Below are 19,213 nucleotides of genomic sequence, written 5' to 3'. Positions count from 1 at the left end.
ACCGGAGGGGGTACCGTGTACCTCACTTGTTCTTACTGTCTCCGGTGTAGCGCCAAGTATTGGGTACAGGAGCAGAGTCGTCCGGAGTTAACCCACTCGGGTTCTGTTTGAAGGGAAAGCATTATCCGACTATCAATTGATTTCAATTCTCTATACAAATACATATATGTTATAAAATCATATGCAATTCGCATAGCTTTTACTTTGGTATACAATAGCGGGGTATGGAGGGGTAACTTCTGTTGAAGAATTGCAATTGCATGAAGAATTGATATAGAGCTCTGTACTAAGTAAAATTGTAAGTATTAGAGAATGATGAAATAGAAATACCCGAATATCCATGTAACCCATCGAAACCATCCGAATCAACATGTCCACGCATCGGTGAACTGTTCTGGTAGAAATGCGACGGAGAAATCACTTGCCGATGCGTTCATAGCCCGCTACTAATGAGCTAACCATTTTGGGACTAGAGTGGGGGTTACAAGCTTTGAGTCAGCAATTGGCTTATGTCATTACTGAGTCAGAAAAGCTTGGTCAAGTCATGTGATTCGGCGCAGCCTAGCCAGCGCATTCAGAGACAAAAAAAAAGTCACTTCTCTTTAACCATTAACATTCAGCGCAGTCCTTGAAGACACACATTTCCCTAGTCCAGGTTTATCACAGTGACTATTTGCAAGCTGCGTGACGCTTCGCCTCTTGCAATCACTCATCCTTCGGGTGCCTATCTCAAGCGTGACGTTTGGCGACTGACTGCGGCGTCAGTCAGGCCCTGAAGGTACGTTGCGGTTGCTACTTTGCATCTAGCATTTTTCTCTCGCGCGTTTTATTCATTTCATCTCTCTCCTGGAATATCCCGTTCATCATGCCTCTTCCGCCTCCTCCAGGTCTCCGACAGACTCCCTCGTCGCTTCCGCCCCGCCCACCTCCATCCTCCAACATCGCGCAGCCTCCTGCCAACCCTGTAGGCCATGGCAGATCTCGACCAACAGGCTACAGTGCCTTCACGGCGTTCCAACCACGTGCGGTAGCCTCCAGTCAACCGCGCGCGAACCGCCACCCGGTCTCGAACCCCTCAGTCTCTGCTGGTTATGCAACCCCCGTCAATAGTTACGTCAATCACTATCAACAGCCACAGCCTCAACCATACCAGGGTGCGCCTTCCTACTATGGACAACCTCAATACGCTGAAAACACATACGGTCCGGCCGTCCCACAGATTGCGAATCCATACGGTCCGGCCGTCCCGCAGATTGCGAATCCATTCGGACCTACGCCCACCCAGACCAACAAAGGGTTCCCACAGAATTCCAACGCCCCGGGTTTCGATGCAGAGACTGAAGCTCAAATCGCGCAGTGGCAGAGCGCCTACAACAAACCAAGTGAAGATACCGCCAAGCAAGGCAACCAGCCCGGTTCAGGCGTGAACACAGGAGCGGGAACCCCAACCGTCGGCACTCCCACCCCGCAGGCCGAGTCAAAAAAGACTGTCATTCGTTCAGGTGGTGGCCAAACATGGACTGACCCTACCCTCTTGGAGTGGGATCCGGCACACTTCCGCCTTTTCGTGGGTAATCTTGCAGGTGAAGTCACGGATGAGTCTCTGCTGAAGGCATTCTCACGCTACACATCGGTCCAGAAAGCGCGTGTCATTCGAGAGAAGCGAACCCAAAAGAGCAAAGGCTATGGATTTATCAGCTTCAGTGACGGCGACGAATACTTCAAAGCCGCAAAAGAAATGCACGGAAAGTACATTGGTTCGCACCCGATTCTCCTGCGCAGATCCGAGACTGAAGTTCGCCCAGCTTTGGACCCAAAGCATGGAAAGAAACAGGGTAAAGGCAAGGGGCCCGGAGGTAAAGCTGGAGCAGGTGGAGCAGGTGGAGCAGGAAAAGTGAAACACGATGGTATCAAGAAGTCCGCCAAAACCAAGGGAGGGTTGAAGATTCTGGGTTGAGTCTAATATCCATGCGACCGCACTTTATGTAAGAATACCTTTTTAATGACAATGTCTTTCGATTGCTATGTTTACTATTTTTTTATTCTACGATAAATATAAAAAAAAAATCTACCCAAGCTAGGGTTCCTATCGTAGACGGCCAGAGTCACGTGACTATATTTGTGGCCTTGAGCCTTATGGACTTATACTTCGAGGTAACTACATGTAATCCGTAACTACATATGTTTATGTGTGTACTATGTAGCTACCTAGAGGTAGTTACTAGCCCTGGAGGGCAAATAATTGGCTTTATGAGCCGTTTCAGTAGTTTCAAATGTCTTGTCAGATAGTTCCGTTGGATCCTCTTTCCCTTCCATTTAGTGCTATATGAAAGATCAAAAGTATTAGCGATATTTAGAAGATAGTGAAACCGGGTTGAATTGTGCAAAATGACCTTTCCATGTTTAAATATAGAGTGCTTTAATAGTTTTTAGCCCATAACGTATGTAGTCACAGTATGTGGTTAGTACAGTGCTTCCCCAGCCCCTCTAAAAAAGCACATGGCTGGGAGAAAAAAAAGTCCTGTTTAAAACCCATTCACATTCCATCTAATTCTCTTTATTTTTCTTTCCTCACATTCTTATCTATAATTCTATAATCTCCTTCCCAAAAAAGGAGAGTGTGTTGCGAGAGCCCAACGAGGCTGTATACTTCACTGTATACAAATCCACCCAACGCATTGCTGCCCACCTGTACACGGCCTACCTTGATCTGCACGCCTTGTTTTGATTTTACCCTATCGCCTTGACAACCAGCGATTAAATATATCTACACATCTCGCCAATTCATTTACCTCCCTCCCGATCTATACCGATCTGTTGATCGTCTCCAGCCAAGATGGTTCAACGCAACATGACCATCGCGATTATCATCATCGTCCTCTTCATCCTCCTTGCAATCGCTGGATTTGCTATCTGGGCGGCAAATAACCACGTCTCGTTCTTCTCCAAGAAGAAAGAAGGCGATGCAGAGAGTGCAGATGGGTAATAAGGCAGGGTAGCAGACACTGCACCCTTGACCTTCGCCTTGAGCTCTCTCGGTCTTGCTTTACAGGCATTGATTGCTTCTTTTTCTTTGAATCACATACGTATACGATCACACACACAAATATCTACGATCACGACATTTTCTGCGACACGATACCCTTTCTGTTGGCAATCGATACTATCTGCCACGATGATGAGCTGCGTTATGAGTCTTTTACGATCACACACGCCTTTCTTTGTACAATTGTTGGCGATTGAAAGCAATCAGTACATACATTGCTTTCGATGTACCTTTTTTTTGGAGTTGGAGGGGTTTTTTCCTGGTTCCGTTTCTTTCTTGAATGTACTTTTGACAAGGATTTTGGTGCACATTGTTTGCTTAACTCGATGCATATTTATATTGACAGGCTGAAAATATCCTAAGTTGACAAAGTTCTAAAACAATATCAATCCATCTCTTACATATTTTCAACGTTCTATAAGAAATGATTACTGGGTAGTGTTCTCAAGACATATGTAAAGAGATATCTATCGATATTGGAAGAATGACACCAACATTCTCAATTATGATCATGCACAATAAACAAAGGGAATTCAAATGCACTGCCTCCAGGGGTATACATATCTACCCAAACTAGGTAATAAAACGTCCCACCGCCGAAAAAGCCTTAACATACATGAAATCCCGAAGAAACCATAACGCCCTAGTAATAATATGCCTCGCTCAAAAAACATAACTCAAAAGCTCTTGCGCGCGAAGAGCTGTAGCCACATGCCAAGGCAGTGTGTTATTTTGTACACTGCATATGCCCTTGGCCCGGGCAAGGCAGCCTATGTCCCGATACATACTTAAGGTATCCTTCAGGACAATGTCGTGGGATGCGGGAGGACGCGGGGAATAGATGAGATTGACAGAGATGGAAAACACGCCGTCGCCATCAGTAGCGCCTTTGCGGCGGAGGAGATACCCGCTGGATAGGGCGGGTCGGAATTCGGTGAGGTGGGGAGAGCTGTTGAGTCGGTGTGATAGGATAGCTAGCCAGGAATCATCACAGATATCAGTAAGTATGGCTTCTGAATCTGTTTCCAGTGATGTGTCCGTTGGTGTGGGGGCACTGTACGCGACAGGACCAGCGCTGGTCGGAGTGGCTGCGTTGCCCGATTGTTCGGGAGATGCAACGCTGGCACTTGGATTAGGAGTCGACACAGGTGTAGATGAGGACAGTATATTCAGCATAGCCATTGATATCGGTGGAACTGGTGGCTCAAGAATCAAGTCGGGAACTGTGTTGACAGCCAGGATAGTCAATTCCAAGGACCCAGGTTTGGACTTATTGTGGTGGTCTGCTAGACTAGCCCATGCTACGCGAATCTGTTAGCAACTTTCCCTCGATATCAGGGAAAATAAGAGGTAGTACCTTCAATCTCATCGGTTTCCATAGGTTCGGTGGTCGCCAGATGAACTTTCCATCGTGCTTGGAATTTCTCCATAATGTGTTTTGTCGTAGCCCAGATTTCATTTCTTACCTCGGAAATCGGTCTGGAACCGCCTGAATGACGATACCGCAGGCAGTAAGACATGGTCCTTTGTATAGAACCTGGCAAATCAGTCCATGCCACTGATATCCAGCGTTGATCAAGGCTTTTGGAGTAGGCAATATGAAGACTTCGCCCATCTTGAAGCGGCGAGGATCTTTCAGGGGCAAGTCGGAAACTAATGGCTCTCGGGAGAGCGTCGGCTAGAAGCATTGGTGGCGCGCAGAGCAGAGGGCTCCTATTCCCATCATTTGGGCGACACCGGCTGTAGACCTCTAGGGCTAAATTCAAATAATCCGCCTGGAAAGGTATAACCATCGTTTCGCTCGACATGATGAATTCCAGCGGAATTATCTGTAGAACAAGCTCTGTGGCATTTCGAGTCTGTCTTCGCTCAGAACCGGCTATCAATTGCTGGAAAAGGTGCCAGAAGGCGGAACAAATGTCTGCTAATGCCGCAGCGTGCGTAAACGGGTTGATGATATAGACAACATGGTTATCAGCAGTCGCTGGCGATTGCGAGAGCTCCGAGCCTTGGGAATTGTTAGCAGCGAATATGACCGTCAGAGAAAACACATACCAAGTTGCTCGCAAGTTCTCTTTAGTACTTGCATCATCGATTCATAACTAGATGTTTCAGATCGCCAAGGCTTCAGCCCGTCTTCAAATGCCACAGAATCTTCTCCTCTGGTATGGGTTCCAAAGTTGCAACTTTGGTAGAGAAGACCAAACCGTCTCAAGAACACATCTGCTGCTTCTGACGCAGCTTGTGGGTGAATACAATAAGCAGAAATGTTCTTTGGTCCATGAGCAGGCTCAAGACCAAATGTTTCCCAAAACGATATAGCCGGGGGAAGAGCCTCTAAGTATTCTTTGCCTCGACGTACACGTACGTGAGGAGCCGATAACTTTGAAATGAAGCTCCTAGGGGTGTCTTTGGGCGGCGGGGGGTGCTGTGATGGTTGCTGTTGCGTCTGATTCGCAACAAATTCGTCCTGCAATGAAGTGTATCTTTTGAAGTCCAATTTCGAGGTCTCGCCCAAGAGGTTTGTCTCGTCGAGAATTTGCAGTGGCAGAGACTGGCTTTCGAGATCAAAAAGACCGATTTGCCCATCAAGCGGATGCTTAAGGGAGGATTGCGTTATTTGGTCGACCAGCAGTTGCGCAATTTCAAGCTGACCTTCACGACGAGGAAGTACAGGGAGTTGCTGAGGTGGAAACGCAGAGAAATAACCAGTTAAGGTCCAATCAGAAAAATTAGCTAGAAAATTGCCGAGGAACGTAGAGTTCTCGGCTGCGTATGCAGAACTTGCTTCTGTGCCGACCACTGACTTCTCTTGGGATGCAACTGACACTATATCAGATTCCGAAGGAGCTCGTTTGCGCTTCAAAGACGGCATTAAGGGGATGGCCGCCGGAGTTGGAACGTGCTCAGACATGATCTCGATACTGTCGTCGCTGCTGTCACTGCTCACCGATGCTGATCGTAGACCATTTTCTGACTGAATTAGAGATAGACTGGCTCTGTTGCGTTCTTTTGAGGAGCCAGGTGCGTTGGCGCTGCTTCGGTCACGGTGAGGAATGCCAATTATGGGTATGGCAGATGTTTGATCTAGCGTGTCCAATGAGCCACCACCAGAGAACCAGAATTTGCCAGTTGCTCCGTACTTCTGGTCCCAATCACTGAGTTTCTTTTTGAAGGCCACTGGGTGGTAATGCCCTTGCCCGCGGTTATCTGTAGACTGTTGATGCTCCTCTCCATCGGGCCCCGGAAACAATATCTTTTTCACTTCTACCGGACTCAAGGGCGGACTGATTGTTTGACCTGCGCGATCAATAGGCGTATGAGTTTGTTCTTCGGGGGCCATAGGCCCTTCAGATAGATGTGGGGCTTCGTGGTGTATCGGAGATGCCTGTACCTCATGTGTTTCGACATGAGTCGGGACTTCCCGTGGCTGATTAGGGGAGGGTTCTTCATCAACCATGGCCTCGGCCTCCGATTCGCTCCGAGGATGAGATGCTCCAAGAGTTCCATCTGCATCCTCTACACGAGAGTCACCGTCCATACCATCGAAATCAGGGTCATCAAAAAAGCTGAAGTCCGCATCGGTGATACCTTTCGACCCAAAATCTCTTTCATTCATTTCTCCGAAGAGGTCTTCTTCATCGCTTGCATCATATCGACCAGTGCCAACACCAAGGCCAGTATTTTGAACGGGTGATATATCAGATCCTGGTGCATTTCTTCTTGAACTTCGTTGTATTGTATGGGGTTGTCCAAAGTCAGAGTCCTCAGCGAAAGGGTCAGAAGGGTTTGGGTTGTTCAATCCAACCGCTGCAGCTCCATCTGGAGGAGTTGGGTAAACAAGATTCATGCTTTGCAAATCGGGATATTGCGCAATTCGGGATAAACTCTCTATGCTTTCCAGCGTTTCGACCTTGGGTGGCGATGACATTTCTTGGTCTTTTGGCCGTGGGTCTTGAGTGATAGGGGTGTTTTGAGCAGTATTGGAAATATGGTCTAGCTTGAGAGAACTCGTCATTGAGGACCATTGCTCTGCAAAATCTAGAGGTTCGTCAAGAAGGGAACCTTGAGCCCCGGAAGAGAAATTTGATGAGCTAGCCCTTTTGAAGCAGAATCTCGCTGGCCATAGCATGCATTTCAACGGCAGTGCGGATTGACTATCATCACTCTGTCGCCATGCTTCCCCGGCAAGCCTGGCGAAAAATGGCTCCCAAACCTCCACTTCCACCCAGGGTTCTTCGTCAATTGCGCCAACGTGCATACCAAAATTCCGCAGCCATTGCACAACATCCAATTTCCACTGTATTCTTTTTGCAGATAGGTTGCTAGATGTGGGGTAGCCCAAAGGGGGAACGGTTGGCGAGTCAATATTAGCCGTGACAAGCCTAGCGATAGTACCGTTCGGGCATAGCCAAAGATCAATTCCAGGCCGCACGTCAATTATTTCAGAGATATTCTCGTGTGGACTGCATAGTCGCGTAATGCCCGTTTGGGATATAGTCTGGGTGGAAACGGTTATTGTCCCACTCATAGTTAGCTGGATGTTGAGTGTAGTTAAGCAAGAAGAGGATAGAACACTGTCATTGTCGATATGGGGACTGTCGTATCCCGATTTTTCGACGGCAGTGAAAAGAGTACGTGATCCGAGGGGTAGAGCAGCATGGCGACGAATCAACTGGAGGCCGATTGAACCAGTGACAGCAGATATGAAGGAGGCATAAATGGCCGCTGAACTGCTGTAACCGTCTTGACGCCGAGATGATGGTTGGCTCTGATTTGATCGTGGCTGCCCAGCGGGTTGGGTACTGTGCTGACTCTGATTGTCGGACGACAGACCTTTCACCAAGTCCACCGAGGAGACACTTCCCAACGCAGAGACTATTGTAATAAGATTAACAAAAGATTCTAAAATGAGTATCCAAGGTGATTGTGGGCATACCTTTCAAAGTTGTTGTACCGACGAGGATTTTATTTGATTCTGCGTCACTTCCCCTCACATACAAAGGCTGCAGGCTTTCGAACTCGGGAGTAGGGGAGAAAACCCAAAGTCCCAGGCGCCTTGGGCATGACGCGAGGCAATTCAAAAGTCTTAATCGAGCCTCTAAATCTTTAAGGCGACTCAAGTGCTTGAGAATAGTGTAGCCATTGGCGGGGCCTTCTTGTGGATTATTTGCGATACCAGCTTCTTCCGTGTATATTCTCCAGTAAATATTGGAGAATCCATCCTGATGTGACGCGTCAGCATGCGAATGTACTCTAAATTTTACAACACTCACAATAAGATGTATGTTGGTGTTTGCGCCGCCAGGGAAGTCCATAATTCAACGGTCGCGGACAGCCCCGGAAGCCTTTAAAGATAGATGAAATTTTGAAGCTGACTCTGGAAGTCATTTCCAATCGCAGGTTGCATGGTCTGTGGCAAGGAGCGAAAGCGCATAACAGAGAGATCAACAAACAGCAAATACATTAGCTGGTTGATACCATGTTGCGCGGAACGAAGCGGTCAACAAAGATTAGGACATATAGCACAACGCTCTCACTCAAATGAAATCAGCGCACTAAATGAGACCAAGTAATGATTCAACCACAAGGCTTACCGCATGAAGTCAACAGAAAGTTGAAATGCGTAATTCCGGGGGACGTTCGCCAGGGACAACTCGGACCAATCACCAGGCCCGAATATCACGTGATCGCTATCAGCGGCTTTTTATCGCAGTTTTTTTTTTATCTTTTGCAGGTTTGCTTTCGCCGACACCGATAGGTTGCAAATAAGTTGCAGCTCAGCTCAAAACAACTGGCTTGACCTTCTTCACGCCAGAATATACCAGCATGAAGCTGTCCAACCCGTCCGAGGTCCCGGTATATACCATATCGGGTTCAGACAGTGCTCGCCCACTTCCCGAATGGCTTGCTAGACGCCGAAAGCGCAGCTTGAAAAATGACCCCGAGTATGCGAATCGTGTTGAATTACTGCAAGACTTTGAATTTGAGGAAGCAAGTCACTGTGTCCGAGTCAGCGAGGATGGAGATTGGGTTATGAGCACAGGTTTGTACTACTGGTCCCCATCTATTTCTAAAAGCGCATACCCTAACACTATTGCTTGCAGGAACTTACAAGCCACAAATCCACACCCACTACCTTCCACAGTTGTCCCTTTCATGGGCGCGCCATACAAGTTCACTCAACACCACGTTCATCCTATTGTCTTCCGATTACACCAAGTCCCTCCACCTCCAGTCTGATCGATCTCTTGAATTCCACACTCCCTCTGGATGTCACTACACCACCAGACTTCCCCGATATGGACGTGACCTGGTCTATGACCGCCAGTCGACCGAGGTGCTTGTTCCTGCAGTTGGTGTTAATCAAGATGGCATGGGAGAGGTCTACCGATTGAACTTGGAGCTAGGCCGATACATGCGGAGTTTCGAGATTGATGTCGGAGGTGACGATTTTACATCCACAGGTGGCGGAACTCTCCAAGGTGGAATCAACACTGGGTCGGTCAACACTGGTGCTATTGCGGAGCAGAGTCACAATTTGTTGGCCTTTGGAACTTCATTGGGCACAGTTGAGCTATGGGATCCTAGGGCTAAGGGACGTGCTGGTGTGCTGCTTCCACCCACACCAGTTGGATTAAACGATGAGCGATCAGAGATCACAGCTTTAGATTTCAATCGCTCCGGTATGAGCCTTGGAACTGGCTCGTCTAATGGTCTCATTCACCTCTACGATTTGCGTTCACCCGTCCCCTTCCAGGTCAAGGACCAAGGATACGGGTTCCCTATTCACACTCTCCAATTCCTCGAGCAGTCGTCCGCAACACAAGCCGCGACAATCGAACCCAAATTGCTCTCGGCTGATAAGCGCATCATCAAGCTTTGGGATATCGAAGATCAAAAACCTTGGACTTCCGTTGAACCGGCTGTGGATATCAATTCTGTCGCTTGGTGCAAGGATAGCGGCATGCTTCTCACAGCCAATGAAGGCCGACAGCAGCACTCATTCTTTATTCCGCAGCTTGGCCCTGCGCCTAAATGGTGCTCATTCCTGGACAACCTGGTTGAAGAGATGGCTGAAGATCCAAATGATCCCAGCGCATTCAAGTCTGCTCAGTCTAGTTCTGTTTGGCCTGGCTTCACGCTTGTGCCCAGTGAAGAGGTCGCGAAATGGGACGCCAAACTCATCAAGGCAGGCGGAGAACCCATTGATTTGGCATCCTACATGCAGTCAGGAAAGATGGTACCTTACTCTAAGGGTTACCAGGTATCTAACTTTGTTTATAACTCTATCACCGGGTTGTTCCCCGATACAGAGAACCCCAGAGCGAAGAAGGTGGCCGAAATTATGAACAAGGAGCGGGAGAGCCGCATTCGCGGCAAGAAGAAGGTTGCTGTCAAGGTGAACAGGCGACTGGCCGAAAGGATGCTGAACGCAGAGGAGAAGAGGGAACGCAAGCACGCCAAGCGCCTACTGGAAGGCTCAGGCGAGCAGGAAATGGTCGATGCTGCTGCAGCTCCTTCCGAAGGCGAAGAGAAGAAAGTACTAGGCGGTGGCCGTTTCGCCCAGTTGTTCGAGGACCAGGATTTCGCTGTCGACGAGACCTCACGGGAATTCCAATTGCTGAACCCCAGCACGGTTCCTCAGGCTGCTGCTCCATCAGCTCCGAGAAAGGAGCGTGGCTTGACGGCAGTCGAGCAAGAAGCCATCGACGATGTGCCCGGTTCAAGCTCCGACTCCGACTCCGACAGCGAGGCGGAAAAACCTGCGAAGACAGCAGCTTCCAAAAAGATCTCTTCTGCAGACTACAAGCGGACGAAGCGTCCTCCACCTCGTATGCAAGTGTCTTCCTCAAACCAATCCCACTCCACCCGAGACCGCTCCTTCGGCTCCCGTGCGCAGAACATGAAGTCGAAGCAAAAGCCTGCACGACGAGTTGGTGTAGTCGGCGAGCAAGAGATGAGCTTCAACCCGGCCGGGAAGCCGAAGCGCGCTGCCCCCGAAGTGCGTTACGACAAGACCGACACATCTTTCCGGTCCAAGGAACGCCGCAGTGCTTCCAACAATACTTTCCGCAAGATGTAATGTGTCTTGTCATTATTGGCCTTTTATTGTGCCATTTACTTGACGCCATACAACCTTGCCCGGCCAAGAAGTTTACTCGCTCACACTCTACAAACCATGCTCTTGGCCCTTCGCCTACCTCATTGGGTCGAGCCTTCTTAGGGGGACGCCTGTTCGCCGCCGAACACCAGGACCAACCTCATGGCAACTTTTATTGCTCCCATGTGCAATCAGCCGCTGTGCGAAGTGCTTCTGTGTTGATCCCTGGGCCACGTTTATTTGAACCTACGGCAACTTTCTCAATACCCTATTTGCACACTATCATAGACAGCTTTGGTGTGACATCCGAGAATTCAAAGCTCTGGTGCACATATTTTTGGAATGACCACTCTGTATCTTAATGTCTCAAAAGCGATGCCAACAATCTTAAATATCATTCAGCTATTTTTTTTTTCCAGTCTGCTCCTCAGACACCCCAGACTATATATACCTAGTCAGTCAGCCATGGTGGATGACTTCCAGGACTCGAAATGCGTAAGTAAAAATGGGACAAAATATTTCACCTAAGAATTACAGAAATGCACCCAAACTTCTAGGTCTAATCCAAGTCCGAAATTATATAGATGCGGATATATACATTTTTATCTTCTCTCTTACCATCCCCACATTCCAACGAGCTCTCCGGGCTCATACCCTGTTGTAATCTACAATCCAGTAACTAGATGAGATCGTAAAGATGAAGCACAGTATGAAGATATTGTGGAATGCTGTAAGGTATATAAGGGTGAAAATGGCTATAAGTCTACATACTACCATATTGCCATTTGACATATGTGGATATTAAACCGGGTACAGTACGACCAGCTCAGCTCAAATTAGTCTAGATGTGCTCCTCATTGTATGCAATATCTATTAGACAACGGGTCTCTGTTAACTGCTACCTTGCTTTTCGAGATCTACCAAAAAGATGCCCAAGAACGTCGACATTAACATAGTCGAGCAAGTTCCAAAACCAGATAATGGTAGGTTTATATTATAGACTCTTCGAGGTAGTGCTGCAGGCCCATCCCCAAGGAGCCGTCTTAAAGAGTTTACCGTCAAAATCCGGGGTCTCCGTAGATACCTAAATGTAGGTTTGATCAGCGGAATCTCTAATAGGATATTCCTCTCCTTTAGATCTATACATAGTATGTCATCGCTAAGAGGCGTTACACTAGTTACCACGTAGATTTAAATCTAATCCCAAGCCACTATTGCGGCTTTGCTCGGGGCCCTTATTACTCCTAGTGAACATGAATTCCACACTTTGGCGGCTTATAGTAGGAGCTGAAGTATTTAGAGTATTACCCTAACTCCATACTTCGGCCCCGGCCCCGGCGTTTGCTCCAGCGGCTATAACGATGACCGAACAGCCAAAGAGAAATCCATGAGCTTTTCATCTGGCATTAAAGTAGGCACATGCGTTGGCGTTGCGCCACAGGCTATCTTAGGTATTCTCGGAATTTGACTTCCGGTTCTCTATGGGCGAAAACGCCAAAAGCAATATGGTGAAAAGAAAAGGAAGCATATGAGCTCGTCGAGACTAGGGGCATTAATCCCTAGCATGCGATTCATGAATTAGACTACAACACTGTCCTTGGGAAGGATGGCGTTCAAAGGCCACATTCACGATCTAGAGAACTAGTTCAGCTGAAAGGGCAAAGTACGAGATTAGTGGATTGTGGATACATTGCGTGATCTCACTGTCATTGTACGATTATAACGTGTTCAGGATTATCACTTTGGACTCTACTCAGGGCTTAATGATCATCCGGAGAAGAAGCCATAGCCCTTTAGCCGCCTTCGGTAGAAGGGGGGAAATGGTCCGGATGCTGTCAACACGTCCGTGCTAATTGACTTCAGCGCGTTTGAAAATGATTTTAGACTAGTTTCCTAAAGAGTAATATAGCTTCCTTATTAGATCGATAATCAGAGTTTCTCTCCCTTGGCGTTATATATGTTGCATAACCATGTGGAGCGTAAAACCATTTTCCTAATGTGGAAACCCTTTCTAGATATCTTACTATTGGAATTACATAGTTAACGTCAAGAATGTAATTGGCTCCGTGTCCGATTGAGTGGAGGTCATTCAGAATAAGCGAGAACGTGTACTTGGACTCCATAGTACCCACAATGAAGAGCACCCCACGTGGGCAGCTGTCATCGTATGTAGATCTGGTTTCTCCCAAGTATTCAAACGTCTTTTTAAAAGACTATTCACCGAAAATTTCCTGAGTGTAAGCAAGGGAATCAAGCGGCAATCGGAATCCGCTTCTGGCCCCCAAAACAAAACGGGGACCGGGGATATCGAACAACTCCGTACAACAGTACACGTGCAATATTATTCTATACCCACTCCTATCCTTGAGATCGGCGGTGGCTGTTCTGAGAGGGCCGGTGTTCTAGGGATATTTTAGCGAAGATCGTGGGATTGTTAATTATTGGCAAGATTGACGGAGTACTAAATTTCTAACCGAGACATGAAGGCTTGGACATCTTTGTGTCGTCTGAAGCGCCACGGAGTAGTTGACAACAATATCCGGCAAAGAAAAATCATATCAGACCCGATCTAGTTAGTTATCTGACCCTACGATGTATGTACTTGTACTTCGTATACTAAGACATGAAAGAAGACACGTCAGACTAGAACCCGCCACTTTTGCAAAAAAATTCCGAAATTCGATAACTTCAAGCCCGGTTTCAGAATTTAAAAGCAAAACTTCTTGATCTAGGTATGTATACGGGCATGATTCGCACACGGAAGCCCCTGAATAGAAGGTCCCTCTTAGCCCCCAAACCACGTATATTAAATCAAAACTTGGCTTGAGAACGTTTAACCCGAAACAGTCTACCGTGGCAACCCTGTTAGTTTAATGTACTGGATCAACAGACTCCAGTTCCTCTAGCTTGAAAAGGACTACGGTGACGGCCTTATTGATCCAATAGTTCGGGACTATATCCCGGTATTCTTGAAATACCGAAAACATACGGAGCTACCTAGAGACATCTTGGCAAGCTTCAAATCATTAATCTATCCCAGGAGATAGAAGACCTGACTCGTTGCATAATGGTTTTGTAGCATTGGTTGAACAGAGATAGGCTTTTTTATGTCTTAGATATTCGCGTTCTTCATGCAGATCACTGGAGCGATCATCAGGGACCACGACAATGTTTCTAATAGCACCCATCGGTCCCATTTCACCTACCTATTAGGGTAAGATGTAGCCACTCAGTATAACCTTACCTCTAAATTGACCTGCGACATTCTGATATGAACGGGGTTCGCCAAGAAGTTGTGGAGAAAGTAATACATTGCGCAGTCCTTCTGAGAGTAATCTGCAGATATTTAGAGATAGCTGTTTAACTAACGAGAGATCTTCGAAGTCAAATAGTGTCTCAGGTCCCTCTCAATCACATGTCTCAACCTAATTACCAACCTCGGATCCGCTGTGGTTCTACAATCGTCATGTTTCTGTTTGAAGAATTAAATGGAACAAGAGAATATGTTGTAGGTCATACTATACACTATACGAATTACAAATTACTTACAGAATAGCCCTGAATCTATACGAGAGTTCAGCATATGCACGATATACGTACTTACAAAACTAATATGATGTTTTTTTGATACCTCATTCAATATTGCTGCCGCCTAAATCATATGCAGTTTCATTTCTAGACACCAAAGCCTCCCTTGGCATATAGCCATTGTCGCCTTCACCCTCACAAGGCCTGGAATCGTGCATTGGAGGCGAATGAAAACAAGGTGGATCTAATCACAGCCAAATCGTATGTATCCTTCTCTTGGGGGGGTTCCACAGTACTTTTGATAGCTAATGATCAGCTACTTTTTCTGCCAAAGCCTTAAACTCCGAGTACATGATCTCGAAGAGCGCAAAATTCTAAGTGCGGGAAAAATTCCCCGGTAAAATTGCTTAATTTTTCAGTATGTTACCCATACCCAAATCGAACCCTGGCCTGGGTAGGAGAAAAAAAGGAACAGATTGTATCCCATGATGCAAAATCAAACCGAATTTCGAAGACAGAAACAAACGCCGGGTTGTTCTCTCAGAAGAAAACAAAAAAAAATCTAGAATCCACGACCACGACCACGACCGCGGGGGGGGCCTCCACGTCCACGGCCTCGTGGTCCACCACGACCACCACCGCGACCACGGTCTGCCTCCTTGCGTGCCTTGTTTTTGGGCTTGGGGGCGTCGTCGACAAGGAGGGTATCAAGGGGAAGGCTGTCGGGGAGAATGTAATAGCGGATCGTGGAACCGCGAATGTTGATGGTGTCGAGCGAAACGGGGTCACGGCCCTTAGGGGTCATCTTGACAGCCCGGAGAGAAGTGTTCATCTGAGGGGAGACAGACACGATAGTACCGTGAAGGATTGTACCTAGATGAGGGACCAAAGTTAGGCAAGACAGTTCTTTTGCCTATTTCGAGGATTGGCATATTTGGGGGGACTTTAGGTTGGAGTCTGCGGGGGTTGCGCGGGGGTTCTGACCATTCTTCAATTCAACAGTAACCGTCTCATTGGCGCATTTCATCAAAAAGCTACAAGAATCATTAGATGTCAGTGGGAGTGGGTTTGATGGTGCTGGGTGCGCCAAGCGGAGCTGGCGACTGCCGCGCACAGGAAAGGTGACCACGTACCGGACGAGTTTCATGATGAATTAGGAAGCTGTAAGCTGAGGACGGTTTCGATTTAATATGAGCTGTCAAAGCACTAGCAGGTAGCTAGAGATTGTGGGGATAAAAAATTGCGTTCGTTTTGGTGATGCTGTTGGACCAGAGTCAGAGAAGATCTGATCAGGTGAGATAAGTCACGTGGCAATCCTCACATTCGATCGAACCTTCCAAGGTTGCGAATTTCATTCTTGCTATACTCGACCTTCTCTAAGCATGTTGGATATATCTATTATAATGATGATGGCATAGCAATTGGCCACTATGGTTTCATGTTTGATATACTCCGTGAGATGCTCAACGCAGACCAATCCTCTAGTCCAAGTGTCGAGAAATGTCGAGGCTCTAGGCCATCTAAGCAAAATTGAACCTTGGATTCTTGGCAGCAGGCGATGTGACTGAAAATAGCGAACTTCAGCGTGACTTGCACCCGGAAAAGTTCCATAAGCTTTAACAGCTTTCATGCACTCATAGTTGATATGCAGGTGAGCGGTGTGTCAATGTTGCATCGTATCTCATAGGATCAACGTGGGATCACCGGAATACCAGGTTTACGTTTCTCCTAATGCGCTTTAGTTGTTGACCTGAATTTGGGCAGAGTTGATATGTCCAACGCAGCGTATCTGCAGACTGACGGCTCCCATCACTTTACCACTCCACTAATCATTTTGTTTTAGGGAAAATCCCAGAAACTCATGAACTGAACGGGTGTGCAAGTCTTGGTATATGATATTTCAAATCTGCCGTCTGCTGTTGACAAAATGACTGAAAACCTTTCGGCAGACTTGCAATTTATGTCAGCCGAACGAGACAGAAATGGTTGTTTCACCCAATATCATAGGTCCAATACGCCATCACCTACATAGTACATACTGCGAGCAAGGTATACTGGATAGTACAACCTTGTAAAAAGTACCTCAGGCCATCCAAATGTTGACGAGGCCCCAAAGCCCGAAGATACAGTGAATGAGATCAATCAACGAAAACCAGAAGCATTGAAAGGTTAAGGCTCAACCGTATGTGATATTATAGATATAACAGTATGGGTGATATACAGGGATAGATGCATATAGAGTGATCTAGTGATCTCCAATGCAGAAGTACATAGCAAAATGATATAACTGCGGATCCCCTGTGGAGCCCGGATTGGAAGGCGCCTTCTGAAGTTCGGGAATTGGTAAATTTCCAAAGCGCTAAATAAGAGAACCTATGAATTTTTCAAATTACAATGTCTTGGCTGTGTTTTTTTGTGTTTTACTGTGACAAGATCCACCATTTCCTTACAGCCTTGCCATTTTGATACACTTGCCTGGCCCAGCATTTTGGATATTGGTCCATTTATCCAAGACCTTTCATTCCATTGAAATGAGGTAATTTTTCAAGCTAAAACAGCCGCGTAAGATCCCTACTAAAATGGGATTCTCTGGGGCTGGAAATCTTAGCATTTACCTAGGGTGTAATACTATCGTTGATATACCTGGATGGGGACTTCGGTACTTTTTGAGTTCTTCTTTTTATTTCTTTTTTAAAAAGGAACAAAATGTATTTCCATTAGAACTGTGGATGTCATATCTTTCAATATCTAGAAATCTACTTTTTTTTTTTTTCCAACGGCGCGTTTGTGGGGGCCAAGACTGATAGGGGGACAAGCATCGGGCCGGGGATGGCGGACCTTTGACTTCAACTTACTGAGTTTTTTCGTATTTCCAATTTTTTTTCTCTCTTTCTTCTCGAATTGAAGGTGAAATTCCGGAATATCCAGTCACGCGCTAGACTTATCCAGAGTTGTCATGGCCCCCATTCCGCCCCCATTTACTATAATGGGGCTAGAAATATCCTAAGATTGCCAACTCCCCTGTTAAAGAGGATCATTACTGTACAGCACTATGGCCCCAGTCGCAATCAGTTCCGAGACCTTTTCCCGCATAGTATCCTCTGTTTTACCCGTCATTTGTGGGGGTCGAAAAAAAGCCCGACTTTCGCTCGTGATAGTTCCCATCGGCCCACCTCATTTGAAGATCCTAGGATTTCTTTTTTTTATTATTTCTTTTTACTTTTCTCACTGGGATTCCTACAAGATAATAAATTGTCTTATATTACAGATGCAAGACGGTAAATAAGCGGGTAGTGGGTACAAGTGCATAGTAGACCCGGTCCTGATCGAGGCACACGAAGTGGCGCACAAGGGAATCTAGAAGTTGTTGGTTTTTGAACTTGTGGGCCAGCAAGGCTACCCAACGGGGACCTCTCAGATCATAAAACGATTGCGGGGGTCACTAGTAAACGCCCATTGTTAGATATGGGCTTTTAAATACTTCATCGCGCCCTTTCCGTGCCCCCAATTGAAACAGAAAAAAAAAGCTTTCATATCGACAGGATACATACTTAATTGAGACAACTGTATGTTGACTTTCTCTTACCAGTGCCGCCTATCCCCTTATACTTGATTTTGGCCCCCTCTTCCTCAATGCTTGCAATCTCACAGGTCCGGGACCTATATAGTTCCTAATGTTCCCTGGACCCTCTGGCTCACAGGAACCATTTTCTCACCGCAGGAATCAATCAAATCTACCCTCAGACTCACAATCGAACGTGAGGCTCTTGTCTCCGCTAATCCAGCCAGTGGAGGCTAGTGACTTTTCAGGCAATCTCCCTGGACCAGACTCTCAGTGGCCCATTCAGTCCATTCAGAGTTCTATCTCTGTACAAGGGAGTCCACAATCGACCCAAGCCTTTGAACTGGCACTTCCCCCGCATCATTCAACAACGCTGGATACCAATACAGGTCAGCCTCACACTCTGCCAGGGTTGAACTACCCATCCAAGAGGTCAACAGCCCAGTCTTCTATTGAGGACACAACTGTCATTAAAGAAGAAATTGAATCGGAAGATTCACGGTACGTCAAGCTAAATTGTCATGAGAAATGACCCAGACTCTGTGCTGACTAGGGCATCCCCTCAGCAGCGGCCTTGGCATCTCATCATACCCCATGTCAATAGTATCAGACACTTATTTTGCTGGCCCAATGCAGCAGAATACTCATCGTACGAAGCCCCAAGTGTGGTTTAAGGGGTTTTCACTGACGCTTTTAGAATATGCGTGGGCAAACCGGCCTTACCAGCCCTTGCAACCGCCATCAGGGCAAATGAGTCCATCATTTCCATCTTCACATCCGTCATACCCTCCATCAAGCTATCCGATGGGCTATCCCAGTCATCCAAACATGCCAATGCATGCATACCAACAGCAAGAACATCAGATGCCGGCATCTTATTCCGCAGCACCTGGCAACGCTCCACGTCACAGTCAAGCTCGAAGGTAAGCCGATTGATTACCTGACCTCGGAAAAGACTGACATTGCCAATTCA

At 46.9% G+C, this 19,213-nt stretch overlaps 4 protein-coding genes across 4 annotated transcripts; 2 read left to right on the top strand and 2 right to left on the bottom strand.

The window, feature by feature from the left end:
* Positions 1 to 865: 865 nt before the first annotated feature.
* Positions 866 to 1,957, top strand: PGRI_021390 (RNP domain protein; the record flags this gene model as incomplete). The annotated part of the gene is made up of 1 exon (XM_040789852.1): positions 866 to 1,957. The coding sequence occupies one exon, from the start codon at positions 866 to 868 to the stop codon at positions 1,955 to 1,957; it is 1,092 nt and encodes a 363-aa protein (XP_040646805.1).
* Positions 1,958 to 3,709: 1,752 nt separating this feature from the next.
* Positions 3,710 to 8,364, bottom strand: PGRI_021380 (uncharacterized protein; the record flags this gene model as incomplete). Its single annotated transcript, XM_040789851.1, has 5 exons — positions 3,710 to 4,347; positions 4,404 to 5,054; positions 5,102 to 7,924; positions 7,986 to 8,271; positions 8,323 to 8,364. 5 exons carry the CDS (start codon positions 8,362 to 8,364, stop codon positions 3,710 to 3,712), a joined length of 4,440 nt encoding a protein of 1,479 aa, XP_040646804.1.
* A 511-nt stretch (positions 8,365 to 8,875) lies between these two features.
* Positions 8,876 to 11,132, top strand: PGRI_021370 (WD repeat NOL10/ENP2 family protein; the record flags this gene model as incomplete). The annotated part of the gene is made up of 2 exons (XM_040789850.1): positions 8,876 to 9,092; positions 9,154 to 11,132. 2 exons carry the CDS (start codon positions 8,876 to 8,878, stop codon positions 11,130 to 11,132), a joined length of 2,196 nt encoding a protein of 731 aa, XP_040646803.1.
* A 4,108-nt stretch (positions 11,133 to 15,240) lies between these two features.
* On the bottom strand, positions 15,241 to 15,825 carry PGRI_021360 (mRNA splicing protein SMD1; the record flags this gene model as incomplete). Its single annotated transcript, XM_040789849.1, has 3 exons — positions 15,241 to 15,551; positions 15,663 to 15,712; positions 15,812 to 15,825. The coding sequence occupies 3 exons, from the start codon at positions 15,823 to 15,825 to the stop codon at positions 15,241 to 15,243; spliced, it is 375 nt and encodes a 124-aa protein (XP_040646802.1).
* Positions 15,826 to 19,213: the final 3,388 nt, after the last annotated feature.

This window comes from Penicillium griseofulvum (assembly GCF_001561935.1).
Source record: "Penicillium griseofulvum strain PG3 chromosome Unknown contig_80, whole genome shotgun sequence".
NCBI classification, from domain to species: Eukaryota; Fungi; Ascomycota; class Eurotiomycetes; order Eurotiales; family Aspergillaceae; genus Penicillium; species Penicillium griseofulvum.
This window is presented reverse-complemented; position numbering and strand designations above follow the sequence as displayed.